Source organism: Aphis gossypii, chromosome 1, assembly GCF_020184175.1.
Source record: "Aphis gossypii isolate Hap1 chromosome 1, ASM2018417v2, whole genome shotgun sequence".
Taxonomy (NCBI): domain Eukaryota; kingdom Metazoa; phylum Arthropoda; class Insecta; order Hemiptera; family Aphididae; genus Aphis; species Aphis gossypii.
Genome location: NC_065530.1, coordinates 35,793,703 through 35,808,706, shown reverse-complemented (window position 1 = coordinate 35,808,706; position 15,004 = coordinate 35,793,703). Strand labels below are relative to the sequence as shown.

At 22.7% G+C, this 15,004-nt stretch overlaps 1 protein-coding gene across 1 annotated transcript in view; it reads right to left on the bottom strand.

The window, feature by feature from the left end:
* Positions 1-10,637: 10,637 nt before the first annotated feature.
* LOC114121594 (beta-1,4-N-acetylgalactosaminyltransferase bre-4-like) overlaps positions 10,638-15,004 on the bottom strand; it is a 35,423-nt gene continuing 31,056 nt past the window's right edge. The window contains exon 7 of the mRNA XM_027984003.2: positions 10,638-14,252. Within this exon, the coding sequence (XP_027839804.1) occupies positions 14,117-14,252 (136 nt within the window). The 3' untranslated portion in view covers positions 10,638-14,116. The remainder of the gene's footprint in view (positions 14,253-15,004) is intronic.

Below are 15,004 nucleotides of genomic sequence, written 5' to 3'. Positions count from 1 at the left end.
TGAGTTTTTACAGGTATACAGAGAATTGTATTCTATAGACTAGGATCAACTTCTTGAGTCTTTGTGTCTATATTTAGTCTAACTTTTTTACCATTGTGGTTGAAGTGCTTCTCTACAAATATCATTAATAAACTATGAACTTCTATAATACGACTGTTGAACTATCGTTATAATTCCAACGAATTAAACTTAATAATAAAAAAAAAAGTATTTGAGTAATTATTAAATATTGTAAATGAATAATTAATCAATAAAATAAACACACTTTATATTTTATATGATATTTTTTTTTTATATAATTATAATAATCAGTTGCAGTTTTAAATTAAATTATATACCTGTGTTCCTAATTAAAAATAACCAAAATTATTATGAAATACTGTATATTATAGTACCTATTATATTATATTAAATTAACTGAAATATAAAATACTAAATTATTTTTCGCCACGTGCTATTTAAATTACTAATATTATATAAATGCACGCATTTTTTTTTATCTTTTAGAGGAAGAACATATTTTTTATTTCAAAATTATGTTTTCATATTACATCACTAGAAATAGAATAATCTTTCTTTTTTTTTTAATTTAACAAAATATTTAAAAAGCTTTGGTGAATTAATCATAGACCATAGTTAGGCATTAAGTTTTTTGTTTATCATAAATCATAATCACTAGCAAGTCTTTAATTTATTATTATAGATAACTCATGAAAATGTATATATTATTAAGGCTCTTTATATATAGTAGATAAAAACGAATACAAACTAAAACCATTACATTTCTATTTTTTTTTTTTAATCTCAAAATGTAATTAGTATTAAATAGTAGTTTTTTGGGGTCTATAAGAAATTTAAAATAACATCTTAAAAGTTATTAGGCAGCTATTTAGTAGAAGAACGATTATGGCCTTATTTTAGAAAAACATAATACTATTATAGGTTAAAGAAAAGTATAAAATTAAGCAGTGAATATCGTCTGGCGCCATTTATATAGCTTAGTGAAAAATATAAAAGTAGATCGTGTAGGCTTGTAGGTGTATTAGGTAGTTATTTTTTTTTAGATTTTTGAATATTTGTTTATTATACTTCAGTCTGTAAAAAAAATTATAGTTCAACACAATGTACCAAATTACTGCTTTGTAAATGATTATTTTCGATTCGATATAATAAGGATGTAGTAAAAATTGAGTTTTAAAGATTTCGTTGTAATAATGATCGTTATATTCTTTTAAAAATTAATTTCAACACAATAGCTTAATAAACCAGTTTAGTATAAATTATTTGAACAATATTATATTTAAATAAATGTTTTCATAACTCTTTCGGGGAACCTGTTAGAAGATTAAATGTTTTATATGACTTTAAACAATCAACGTTTTTATTGTGGTTGAAAAAGTAATCGAAGCTCAATATTTGAGTAAAATTGGTAAAAGGCACTGCGTATAATGATTTAAAAATCTGGATTACGAGTTAACATCATTCGACCGAGGTAGTTATGTTGACTCGTATAATTATTCTTGCTTTTTGATTACTAGTGATTTTTTTTTTTTTTTGATGTACTATCTAAAACATAAGTGAATTATGAAGAAAATTAGTAAGAATTTATGCTAATTTATCTACTTCTTTATTATAGTAGATGTACTCCATAAATATTTTAGAAGAAATATTATATTATAAATGGTCAGGTTAAAGTGGTGATGTAAAATAGTACAACATGCTACATTGCTACTAAATACTTTATTTTTTAACTCCGATGCTCTGTAAATATTAAAACTGGTTGAAGTAATAAATCAAAGGAAAAAGTAATTGATTAATTGGTGTCTTTGAAAAATGTAATATATCGAGAGGTGTATGTAATATTATCCTTCGTATTTATTATAAAAATAAAAAAATTATGTGTATTGTACATCGAACAATACTATAATATGAATATAATAAATATTTATATATATTTTTTTTTCCAGTATAATTTAATTAAAGTGTTGATAATATGTTATAGCATTATTATAAAGTATTTTATGATTAAATAAATATTAATAGTAAAGTAAAAACGATTAGTTTCTTTTTTAAATAATTAGAATATTTTGATGTGATTTTTATTCGTACATCGTTTTAAATCTAATACAAATGTTATTATGATAATCATATTAAAATTAAAATATATTTATAACCATTATTCTATGAATACATTATGTAGTATGTTCAACGCTCATTGTTAACGGTGCTTTCAAAAAAGTAAAATTAACATTAAAACTTGTAGTCATAACGATTATTATTGCATGTTTGTTTTATTATTTTTTCTGTTTCTATTTGAACAATTTCTGGTGACAAGTCGCAGATGTTTAGTGCGACAGCCTACAACTTTTTGTCATTCAGTCCCAGAAATATTGTACATCAAAACCACATTTCCCAACAAATCCCCGGCTAACATCCCACTCTGAAACTTGTATGACTACTATTCTGCAAAAACCTATATTCAATTTAAAGCTCATGTTGTATTATCAACATTTTTTCATTTTCCTAAACCAACAATACCATCATAGTGTGTGACAATGCATGTTTGTGCTTTAAAAATATTCCATATTATATATGATTACAAACAGACAGATAGACAGACAGACAGTATAAAATAATCTATTTGGAATGGCATACAGAACATTATAAATATATATTGTATGAAAATGATATGTATAATGTATATTGTATTGAGGCTAATCAATAAAATATAAAAATATTCAATTTTTCCTGGTAATCGATAAGAAATTATGAGAAAAATATTTTAAGAAGAAGGTCATTAAATAAAAGATATATTTCTGAAACTTTTTATAATACAAAAAATTCTTGAATTTTTAACTTTGAGAGAGTTATCTGATAAAAAAATGGATCTATAAATAGTAACATTTTTTAAAAAAAATCAGCTAGTTTATTTTAAAAAACAATCGAATAAAAAAAAAATAATAACGTAAAACTGGAACATTTTGTTATTATATTTTTACAACACAGGTATTGCTTACTATTGCAATTCAACAACTTTATCTCTAACTTGAAAATATCATAATATTTTGCATTATAGTTGTATAAACATTTGGATGAAATTGAAAAAAAAATGTTAGCTCTTTTTGAGCTTTTTATTCCAATGAAATTCCCACTTACTTTAATTTTTACTTGACTTATGTATAATAAAATGTTTTTTTATAATTTTAAAGTTTTTAATACTTAATGCTCATTTCCTAGCAAGACTATCTTTCTTTATAATGACTTATAATTGAATTAAAATATAATATAATTTCAAAATAGTGATCAACCTACTTGATTTGTATTATTTTCCAGATTTTTTTCACATTCATATTATTATATTTATGGTATGGTATGAAAATTGATATTTTATATGAATATAATATGAATTAAATATAATATATAATATATATATATTAGTGTTTCATAAATTTAATACTTTACTTTTTTAGTAAGGTCACAATAAAGTTATAACGTTATGTACGTAAATACTATACCATGATTAAAGTTATATTTAAAAAGAAGATAGTGTTTATACGTGATTTAAATTAAAAAATGCAATGTATCATTGTTTTATTTACACTATCATAGTACTTTTAAGCGTACGATTGTTTTAAAAAAGCAAAAAAAAAACATTACCAAAAATTAACACAAACTACTGAACTAGTTATAAAAATGAATAAAAAAAAATTTAAAAATTAATTTAAATTAAACAAAAAAAAAAATTAATTACCATATATATTTCTAGATATGCTGTAATGAAACTGATTCTATATATTGTCCAAAGGAATATTTTTATACATAGAACACTACTCTCTACATCCACTGAATTTATCGGTGCATGTTTCATACAAAAAATTTCAAATAATAGCACTAAATCTTAAATTTTGAATTGATCGATATTGATGTTATAGACATACTGAACGTATAGATAGTGCAGGCTAAAATATTATGTGATTCGACAATCTATACGTTTAATACATTTAAATATTTAATAAACAAGCCCATAACGAAAACAATAATAATCCAATATAACCATTTAGTCCACATTCTGGGTTTTTACGTTTCTAATTAATTAAATTTTGTTTTATTACTATAGTAGCATAATAAACATATAAAAATTATACAGCTGAAATAACTGAAAAAAAAAACAAAAACAGCATTCAGCATAAAAAAAGCATAAATAAATTGATATATTAATTGGAATCAGAATGATGTAAAACGAATTTATGTATAAAAATTAGGTTTCTATCTCTTATATAAAAAAGAAGCAAAGTCCGAGCCCTAGTAATAAGTATATAAAATAATATATTAGATCTTACACTTTAAAATTAACAAGGAATTTCCTGTATTCATTTTTATGACTGAAAAAATATATTGTATTATTTGTGTTAAAAAAAAAATGATTTGATTTTGTGTAGTAAATTATGGTAATAAATTGAGTTGTAAATATAAATTAATCGTCTAAGAAGTTTATTTTTAAAATCTAAATGGGGGCTAGAGAGACCTGTTGAGGATCATTTCCATTTATTGATCATTTTACGTAATTATACAAAGAAAGAATTATTGAATAAGCTTAAAAAAATAACCTTGCAAAGCTTACATGTTTATTGGTTGGCATACATAACATTCATAAAAAAAATGTTCTAAAATCTTTATTTCCAGTAGCATAGAAATGGAAATACACACTTCTAGCCGCTCTATATGATTTTGAAGGGAAAAAGTTTTCAAATTAAGTTTGTATGTTACCTAAAAAAACAAGTTTTATATTAAAAAAAAAAAAAACTTTGATAAATTATAATATTAATTTTTGCTAGTGTGGCCTGTTTTTAGGCTTTTGTATTTTCAATTTGCCATTGTTAACAATATTTTAAAGAATTTATAATATTTATGCATTATTTTTTTTTTTTTTTTGTTAGTTTATTGTTCTTTATTATATGTACACTGTAATTAATGCACTTAATTACTTTCTTGGGATAAAAAAATATAAATATGAGGTATGGAAACTGTAATTTTAGAGCTGGCTACAGAATATTGTGAACAACGATAATATTGTACTAATTTTACTGTGATATATGGTTTGTGTGTGTTATTACTTTGTATACATGATATATAGTTGAAAAAAATGTTTCAATCTTCAAATTTGACTTCATACTTAATTTACATTATGTCAACATTGAATGATAAATACTAGTTTTCATTATACTTGTAGTGTTATTCAAAAAAAAAATTTACCATAAATTCTTGAAATACAAAACCTATTTTATTATAAAAATTATTCAAAATCAATAAACGCAAACTGTTTTATAATTAAACATGCACAAAATTTCAATTTTTATAGCTGAAGCTTGAAAATATAATACAAAGTTATTTGCTAGTATTTTTTTTTTTTATTATTGTCAAAGACATTTGAAAATCAAATTTTAACGAAAGAATACCGATGTTAGTTATTTTGTTGTAATTCAAAAATAATTTTAGTGGTGATTTGAAATAAACTTGTTTTTTTTTTAATATAGAAAACGTATAAAACTTATACATAACATAATGATAAAATTGATTAATAATGTACAATAGACATTTTAGCAAGATAAAAGGTTAAGGTGACATTTATTGACGAAATTTCAAATTACTTTTTTGTTATGATAATATTATTTTTATATTTATATTTAAATATAATCATTATATTTTATATACACAATGATACAATTTTCTGAACGATTTGATTATCTAATTTAATTTCATTGTCTATCTATAGTTTATGCTGTATCAATAGTAGAAAAATAATAATTAATAACAATATTTATATGATAATAAGCTGAAACACCGTCTTCACTTAAAATCGTTTTTTCGTACACATAGAATACAAATTTAAAACATCTATTGAAATGATCTACACTCAACTCCACTTTTATAAAATATTATTTCTACTCAATTAGTTATTTTTTCGATGTTCAATGTCTTACAATATTATTATTCTTGAAGTCCAGTTACAGCAATTAACGTGAGGGAAAAATGAAAGTTCTTTGCATTTTAACTAATTTAATATTGTTTTAATTTACACACGATTAAATTCTTATAGTTTGATTTAGTATTCTAATTATACGACAATATTATTATAGACTTCGTGAAAAAGAACCCAAATTACTATAGTGTTGAACATAGACATTCAACTATGCCAAATAAAAAAATATTTTTATTTATCACTGTCATAAAATATCAGTTATTAGTAAAACCATTTGGTTAAAACTCAATAACTGTAACGAATTAATAAAAAAAATAACAAATCAGATCTAAATAATTGTTATAGTCTTAATAATATATAAATTGATATTTTTTTTTTTTTTTTTTTTTTTTTTTTTTATTTTAGAACCATCAGCTTAAACTATTACAGTTCGACAATTACATAGTACTTAAATTGACATTAACAAGAATAAAAATAACAATAGAGTTGTATATAATATGACAAAGATAATGATAGAATACGTGTCGGTAAAAGTTAAGGTACTGATACCGTGACCGGTTGTAAACGATTAAGAACAGAGGTTAATAGAATGATTAATGGATTAATTATCGTTTTGAATTCTTCGATGAACTTATTTATGGACATTGAATACGAATCTTCGGGCGGTGTGTTGGCTGTGACGTTGGCATAAGATCTATTATTGTGAATAGAATTTGGACAGACATAAATTGATATTAATACATAAGACGTTATGTTAAAAATAAGTTACTTTTTTTATTAAAACGGTGAATGTTATCAATGTTAGAAATATAGATCCTTCTTGTAACTATAATTAACATTACAACATATATAGAGAGTTATCTTATTCTCTATCAAACAGTTTACAAGTTCTGAAAACTTTAAGAGTACACACCAAACCCACAATATGTTCATTTTGGTTAGAACGAATATATTATATTGACAATAAATAAATATCAAAATCAAATATATGTACATATGCTTGAATAGATAACTTTGATCTCGAAAACTTGGCTTCAAGGTCCCAAGTGATTCTTACAGGGGAATGGCCAAAGAACAAACACATCCTTGAAGTACCAACCCCATTCAAAATCGTCTGGTCATTGTTGACAATGAAATTTTACTAATAATAACTTTTAGCATATTGGATAGCAAAGATCACAAGTAGAAACTACGATGAATAGCTATATTGTTTGTCTTATGCTTCATATATTAGGCTGCTAACAAGTTAAAATCGAAAATTAAGGTTATAAACTTCTAGGATAGTTATCTGTATAAATAGAACAAAATATTTAAATGTCTGTATTGCGTGTAATGGAAAATAGTTTGATTTCATCATAAATTCATAATATTCATTAAAATGTATAATTTATATTATAAGATTATTATTCGTTATTACGTATCTTGGTTGATCATCCCTTATACAGGATATTCTATAATTATTTATGATTATAATTTAAACCAAGCAATGATAATATTATAAACCTTTAAAATAAGTACAAAAATATATATTAGTAGTATTAATTCATATTTTATTATACCACGTTCGTAAGTTTACGTAAGTTTATGTTATATTTTTTTAATTCCCAAGTTAACTCATAGTCTCAAGACATTACACTATAGGCAACTAAATATACAGCTAATTATATATATATTTTTTTTTTAATTTAAATTATACTACTAAAAGTTCTATTGAATGAAAAGTAAGAAATAAAAAATATAGAACTATAATATTTATAATTTCATATTTATCAAACACATTTATAATTAATGCTAATAATTTTTTAGGTGTTAACGTCTACATTTATTTTCAATATATTATTATTTAATTGAATGCACAATACATTTTTGAATTCCAATTCTTCTATGTCTAATAATATTTGTCTTAGCTAAAAATGATACTTCATTCCTTTAAAAATTAAAACATTGTAATAATTTAAATCAAAATGGTTTTATAACTTTTATATTTACTCCTAAGTATTAAAGCATTCGTTTTTATTTTTATTATGTCTTCGATTGTTATTTTCTGACCACAAACAATGTATAACCAATAAACTAACTAATTATGAAAGTTGTTTAGAAAAAATTAAAAATTAAAAATTATAGAATAAGTATTCATTTTTATTCCTCAATTTAACTAAATAATTATTATACTGGAAGTTTTATATTGACTAATATAATGTTCTTGTTCTGTTTTAAAGAATTTTGAAAAGAAAAGTTACTATAAATTGCTTTTTTAAATGTCGTTAAATGTACAAATATACATGTAGTACTACGTAACTAGTTTAAATTTTAATGTTTATGGAACTTTTTAATTTTTAAAGATAGTTAAAAACAGAATTGTATTCAAATAATAAAATGTAATTTTTAAATTAGATGACTGAATCTAGAATATTATACATGAGTAGTATAATTAATAGTAGATAATATAAAAATTACAAACATAATAATATTATGTCAAATCAAGTCCTGGAATATTAAAAATTGTATAATTGAGTTTTTATTATAGTTTTTATCTACGCACATTACACAATATGTACAATATTTTGTGAATCAGATTTTGCATTATAATTTTTAATCTGTATGTTTTTATAAGTATTTATGTGTTTATATATTATATTAATTATTCATAATATTTTATTAGTTTCTTAAATAAAGCATTTTTTTAATATACCAATAGTTTTTATTTTTCTTATGTTATTATTGAAACATTTATTTTTAATGTAAATAAATATATGACAAAATACATAGTTTAACAATCTTATTATATTATAATTATATAAAATGACGAGTATAATATAAAAATCTCCCGACTTAATAAGTAGGTACCAAGAACCACAGCTGATTCAAACTATAATTTTTAAAATTTATATATACTCTTTTAAACCTTATTTTAAACTATTTAATATTTTTGTACTACCTACTTATGATGAGTACATTTCAGAAATTCATACTTCTATATTTAAAACTTTAACTCGTTTCTACTGTAAATTATTTGCCACTATTTCTTCAAAATATTGATGTAAAAAAAATTAAATTAAATTTTGTGTTCTGACAAATTCATAATAATATGTTTAAAAGAAATGTACCTATTGCATATATATAGTCTTTATAGTGAGTTCAAAATCTTAGAACCTACCTAATCATTAATAATCTACTAATATTTATAATTTATAAAAATAGTTAAGTATAATAAACAATGGATAAAATATTGCATTTGTTTTATAATTTTTTTAAATCATTTTTTAAGACTATTATTCTTGTTTTTTAGTCCTATACACATTTCAACAACAAAAAAATGTTCTTTTACATTTTAAATTAAATAGTTTGAAAAAAAAAATCCATCAAACAATATACAATAGAAAACAAGGGTTTTCGTTTTAAAAATAGACGATTTGATCTCTTGAGAACATTTCTTATAACTTTTAAGTAATGCGAACAAATTCCAAGAATTTGTAAATAAGTTCTTTAAGCGTATTTAAAAATTCCAATAATTATAATTTGAATAAATATATCATTTAATGAAAAATGATGACCAGCATGTTTGGTGAATTGCCTTGTGTATATAATTCTTTTGTTTTGATAAGCTTACCATTGTTTTTCGATATCTGGAAAAGAAATATAATTATATAATTTAATTTTAATTATTGTATTTTGCTTCTTAATATGGATTTACTTACTAATATCTTAAACCTTAATCAAATTTGTTTTATTATGTTGATTAACTGTTTTCTTTTCTTAAAATTCATTTAGCTAAATACTTTATCCGTGTATAGTTAAAATTAACTTGTTCTGCAGTTCTGTAAAATTTGCTGCTGTTGATCTTTAACACCTGGAAAAATGTATAAATTATTGTTTTTATTATTACCTTAAAAACTAACATTTTTTTTTTCAAAATAAGAATTACATAGTACCATCAGTGTTTTATTTTATGTCTTAAAACTTCTATTTGGCGTCAATGTTGATTCATTGTTGTTTTTGAAATAAAAGCTGTTTAACATAAAACTAGCTTTAAGCTTAAATTCCCCATATTATACGTAGTAAATATAGCTACATTTAAAATAATATATTTCGTTCGATATAACATAATTTTGAAACCAACCATAATTTATTATTTGACTAACACAATTTTATCAGTTAAGTCAGCAGTTTTTACTTTTTTAATTTATTTTTGCATACGATGTATTTTATTACAGTATTTCTTAGAGAAAATAAAAAATTTATTTTTGAATAATTCAGCGTTTTGCAGATTTTTTAAATAGACACATCATGACGTATACTTTTTATTAAAATATTATAAAAATAGAAATTAACATTAAATTGTAATAGATTTTTTTTTTTTTTAATTGAATTATTTTTTAAAACTTCAAAACTAAATTGAATACATTAAAACAGGAAAATAGTTTAATTTGTTTTAATAATACGTATGTTTAGTCTGTAATTTTTACACGTTATTCAATGATTTGTATACTTAATATAGTAGGTACCTACTCAATATTGTACCTATTTGAATATGAAGTATACGTATCATTTAGTTTGAAATTTAATGTTCATTGAAACAATCATACAATTATATGATAATTAAACCTATCAATGTAATATTATTCTTTATAGTTAAAGTCTATAGATAATAAAATGGTCTTATTATTACATATGTTAAGTGTATAATATATATTGTATCTATTATCTTACATAGATAACTATGTTTGAATCTTAAGCTATTTTAACATTCAATTCTATCGTTAATAATTATTTGTTGTTAACTTATTACAAAACCACTAACCATTTACATTTTAAACAATATATCATTGGTAATCATTGGTAACAATGCAACTCTGACCATTATTACCGTACGAAAATAAATTGACCTCACGATAACACTTGAAACATGGTATATATACCTAACCTAAGATAACCAAAATCGTATTATAACACTAATGCTTTAACATGACATATGTTTAATTATAGACGATATGATAGAGTAAAATTATGTATCTTTAACATAGACCTTACAAACAACATAACTTACTAAAAGGTAATATTATAATATTATGTGTTGATAGGTATAAATCAAATAATATTTTTAGTGTTAGCCAGTTATTGGAATTTAAAAATGAAATAATTTATTGAATAGTCTCAAGAGTTTTAGTACAGAAGTGATATGACCTAAATGAATTCAAAAGTTACAAAAAAAATATATACCTACATACAATAATATAACAATAAGAAAAAATAAGTAATGAACTTCGCTTTAAAAAAAAAAAAAAAAAAAAAACATGTTAAAGTATAACAAATAGTACAACAGTAGCCGAGTAATAAGATAATATAAATACATTTACTACAACGAAAACTACGAAAAAAATAAACTGTACAACAACATACATGACAGGATATAGGTATCTAAATTATTTTATGAATATTATTAAAAATGAACATTTAACAAATATTATCGAAAAAAAAATACACATTGATGTCAGTCTGTACACTCTATGTGGTAAAATATAACTAATACAATTATACAATAAGTAAAATGTAAAACAATAAATAATAACAAATAAAATATTATATTACAATTAACTTCTGTGGACAATTTATTTTTCTTATAATTATTTATTTATATTTTTGTTAATAATTTTAAATTTTACATTGCTGTAATAATTATTTTAAAAATATTTTCAAACGTATTTTCATAAATGTAATGTATTTTTTTTAACGTGCCTAATATTAAGATAACTAAATTATATTGAATATATTATTAGAATAATAAAATTTAAGTTAATAGGTTTATTTTGATAATATATTGAGTTATATACTATTTTTAGTATGTATTCAAAAATTAAAATTATCTGTTTTACTTTTTATTAATTAGCACCTTTTCCATTCAAATTAAAATTTTAATTTTATAATTTATTTATATTATTTTTAAGTACGCAATAACAACTAATTATCAGGTTTATATTCTTAAATATGATTTATGAAATAATAACATTTCTAACCCCACTACATTGTACTGATTCGATGTTTACAAGTACAACACATTTATAAATTTTTTTACAATATACTTTTGTATAGTTTAAAAATACGTTTAAAAATATTTTGTTGTAATAAAAATTATTTTAGATAATAAAAAGAGTACTCGTTAGTCTGAATTCGATTTTAAAATTTTAAAATACAATTTCATTGAATTTCTATTTATTATTCATTCAATATATTTTATAAAATTGATTGATTATTGTAGATTTAATAATGTTTTATAGTTGTAGAATTTTAGTAATATGCACAGGTAAATATACCAATAGTTTGTATAGATTTAGTAAGATTTGATAGCCCCAAAATATGAGGGTTTTGGACGCAAAATTCGTTGGGTATTATATAATTTTAATATATTATAGGATGACAAAATGTCGATTTTTTAAAAAGTAGTCCTTTATAATATAACACATATAAATAAATATATTATTTAAACTAATAAAAATAATTTCAAAAAACACATCAATAAAAAAAGATAGGTACACAGTACACACCTAACTGTAAGCGTACCCAATAATAAATTACTATACAGATATACGTACATAATATATTTTATAATTTTTATATTATCATAGTTATTAATAAGTTACATTTAAAATTGATGAATTTATAAAGCTACAAGTCTCGTTTATCTTAAATAACAGATACGGCGGGTCATTAAATGATAAAATTGCCCGGTTTCTGAATCAATAAAAAGATAAAGAATGTGTATAATATTATAATATATAATTAATAAATATCACAGAGTCATATTGACCCAAAAATAGGCCTACCCTAATACTTATTGCCTATTCGTTGATCCCAAAAATCATGAAATATGTAAAAAGTATTGTTGTGTATACATGAAAGTAAGATTAGTGAAATAAAAATGAACCTCACCTCTATGGTATGTTTTATATTATACAAGGTGTATAACTTTCAACATTTCATTAGTTGGTGTGTTATTATCTACAATACGAATATGAAATAAGAGAAAATCTTTTAGAAAAAACAAATATCGCTACAATATCCTACCCATATCTATAGGTATTAGAAAATGTTTTATACCAGTAAATATAAACCACGAAATAATGTAATAGTATATAATATGTCATTAATAATATAATCACGATGAAATGTTGTTTGATGTTGACGAATGAAAATGTGACCGGTATGTAAGAAAAACTAGAAAATATTATGTTAACAAGTCGTTCCTAATAAATCTAATGGGTAATTTTAATCGTTAAAAATTTCAACGGGGCAACCACAAAATGAAGTTATTACATTTTTAAAATTTGATTGCAGTTTTTGACGAAAGTAATAAATAGACGATGATGAGATCGTTAAGAAATACCACGTAAAAGTTTAAAGATACGGTCTGTCGGTTTACCTGCAGAGTTTGAACGCCAACTATATCCGGACCGGTAGTAAACGCTAGACGCCGCGTACAGACACTGCAGAGAAACCGTAATACTGCGAGCATTATATTTTATTCAAGCGCCTGTTCGGTTGCGATCACCGTGTTCTATAATATGTTTGTTTAGTGGAACGGTATTATATTTTTGCTTCAAAACGTACATTCGTTGTTTTATATTATTATGAATTTCGTCACCGATTTTCCGAAAATCGAGGGATGATGATACTATTAATAATAACAATAATAATTAAGACTTCGGATTTTGATTTTTCCCTCTTGAGTACGACGATATCTATTCGGTCGTATACAACTCCCCGTTTTATACTTATATAATTCAAGTGCGTATGCAAATAACAATACATGTTTTAGTTTAGCACCAAATCAGGGAACGATAACCCTGATAGTTTAATATAATATTATAATATATTATATATAAAAAAAAAAATGTTCACATAATACATAAACAGTTCGTACCTATGCTTATTTTACATTGTAAATCGATTGAAAATAAAAAATAAAAATAACAATATGCCATGGGACTCTCTCAGATAAAAAAGGGAGAAAGAGAAAGAGAAAACGAGAGAAAAAAGAGAGAAAAATAAAGTGTGTGAGAGAGAGAGAGAGAGAGACCATTTATGGCTTTTTTAAGTGGCTTGCTGGCCAAACGGCCAGTGCCACATCATCATCGTCCATCAACTGCGCCTACTGGTCAAATCGACCAGCAAATATGTGAACAGCGGCAATTGTTTCAACGCTTTTACCCGGTACTCGAGATTGTTAAGTCCGTCCGTTTTGAATCGCTTCCGGCCACTGAACAATTTTTCGTACCTGTTTGAATAGCACAAAACATAAACACAAGTTGGTATTATTATTATACTATTATATTAAATATTAATTTTATTATTATTATTATTACTAAGGTTATTAACATTATAAAAACTGTAAATAAAACCTATGCGGGTGCATGGTTAATGTACCGTGAATATTGTTATTACCATCATCCCAAGAGACACATATAAATTTTATTAGTACAAACTACACAAAAAGTAATAATTATGTTAACGTGAATCACTGGTCGTTATATGTTCTGGAAATATTGATAGGTTTTTTTTTTTACATTTTTTCATAATTTTATTGTTTTTATTCTTATCTTTAAATCTTATGTAATTGAAATAATGTATTTTATCATACAGTTTTAATTAAAACCTTCAAATATAATGTTTTTATTTTTATTTACGAGATAAAATACTTTTCTACGCATAATACCTATCGATAAAAAAAAAATAAAAGCTTATAAGTCGTAAATTGTAACAATTTAATTTTTAGCCTTAATGAATTTTATTTGGTTGGAAAAGTAAACATATTTTACAGTATTTTATTAGTTGACACTTAAAAGTTCTTCTTTTTTTTATTATTCAAAATTTTAAATACATGTACACTATTATTATTAAATTATTAGAAATAGACTGACTACTGTAACGCCAAAAGAAATAATCACGGAATATTTAAAATTTAAACATATATTGCCAATTTTTTAGTTTCCTACACTTCAATAATTTGGTTATAAAAGTAAGGATACG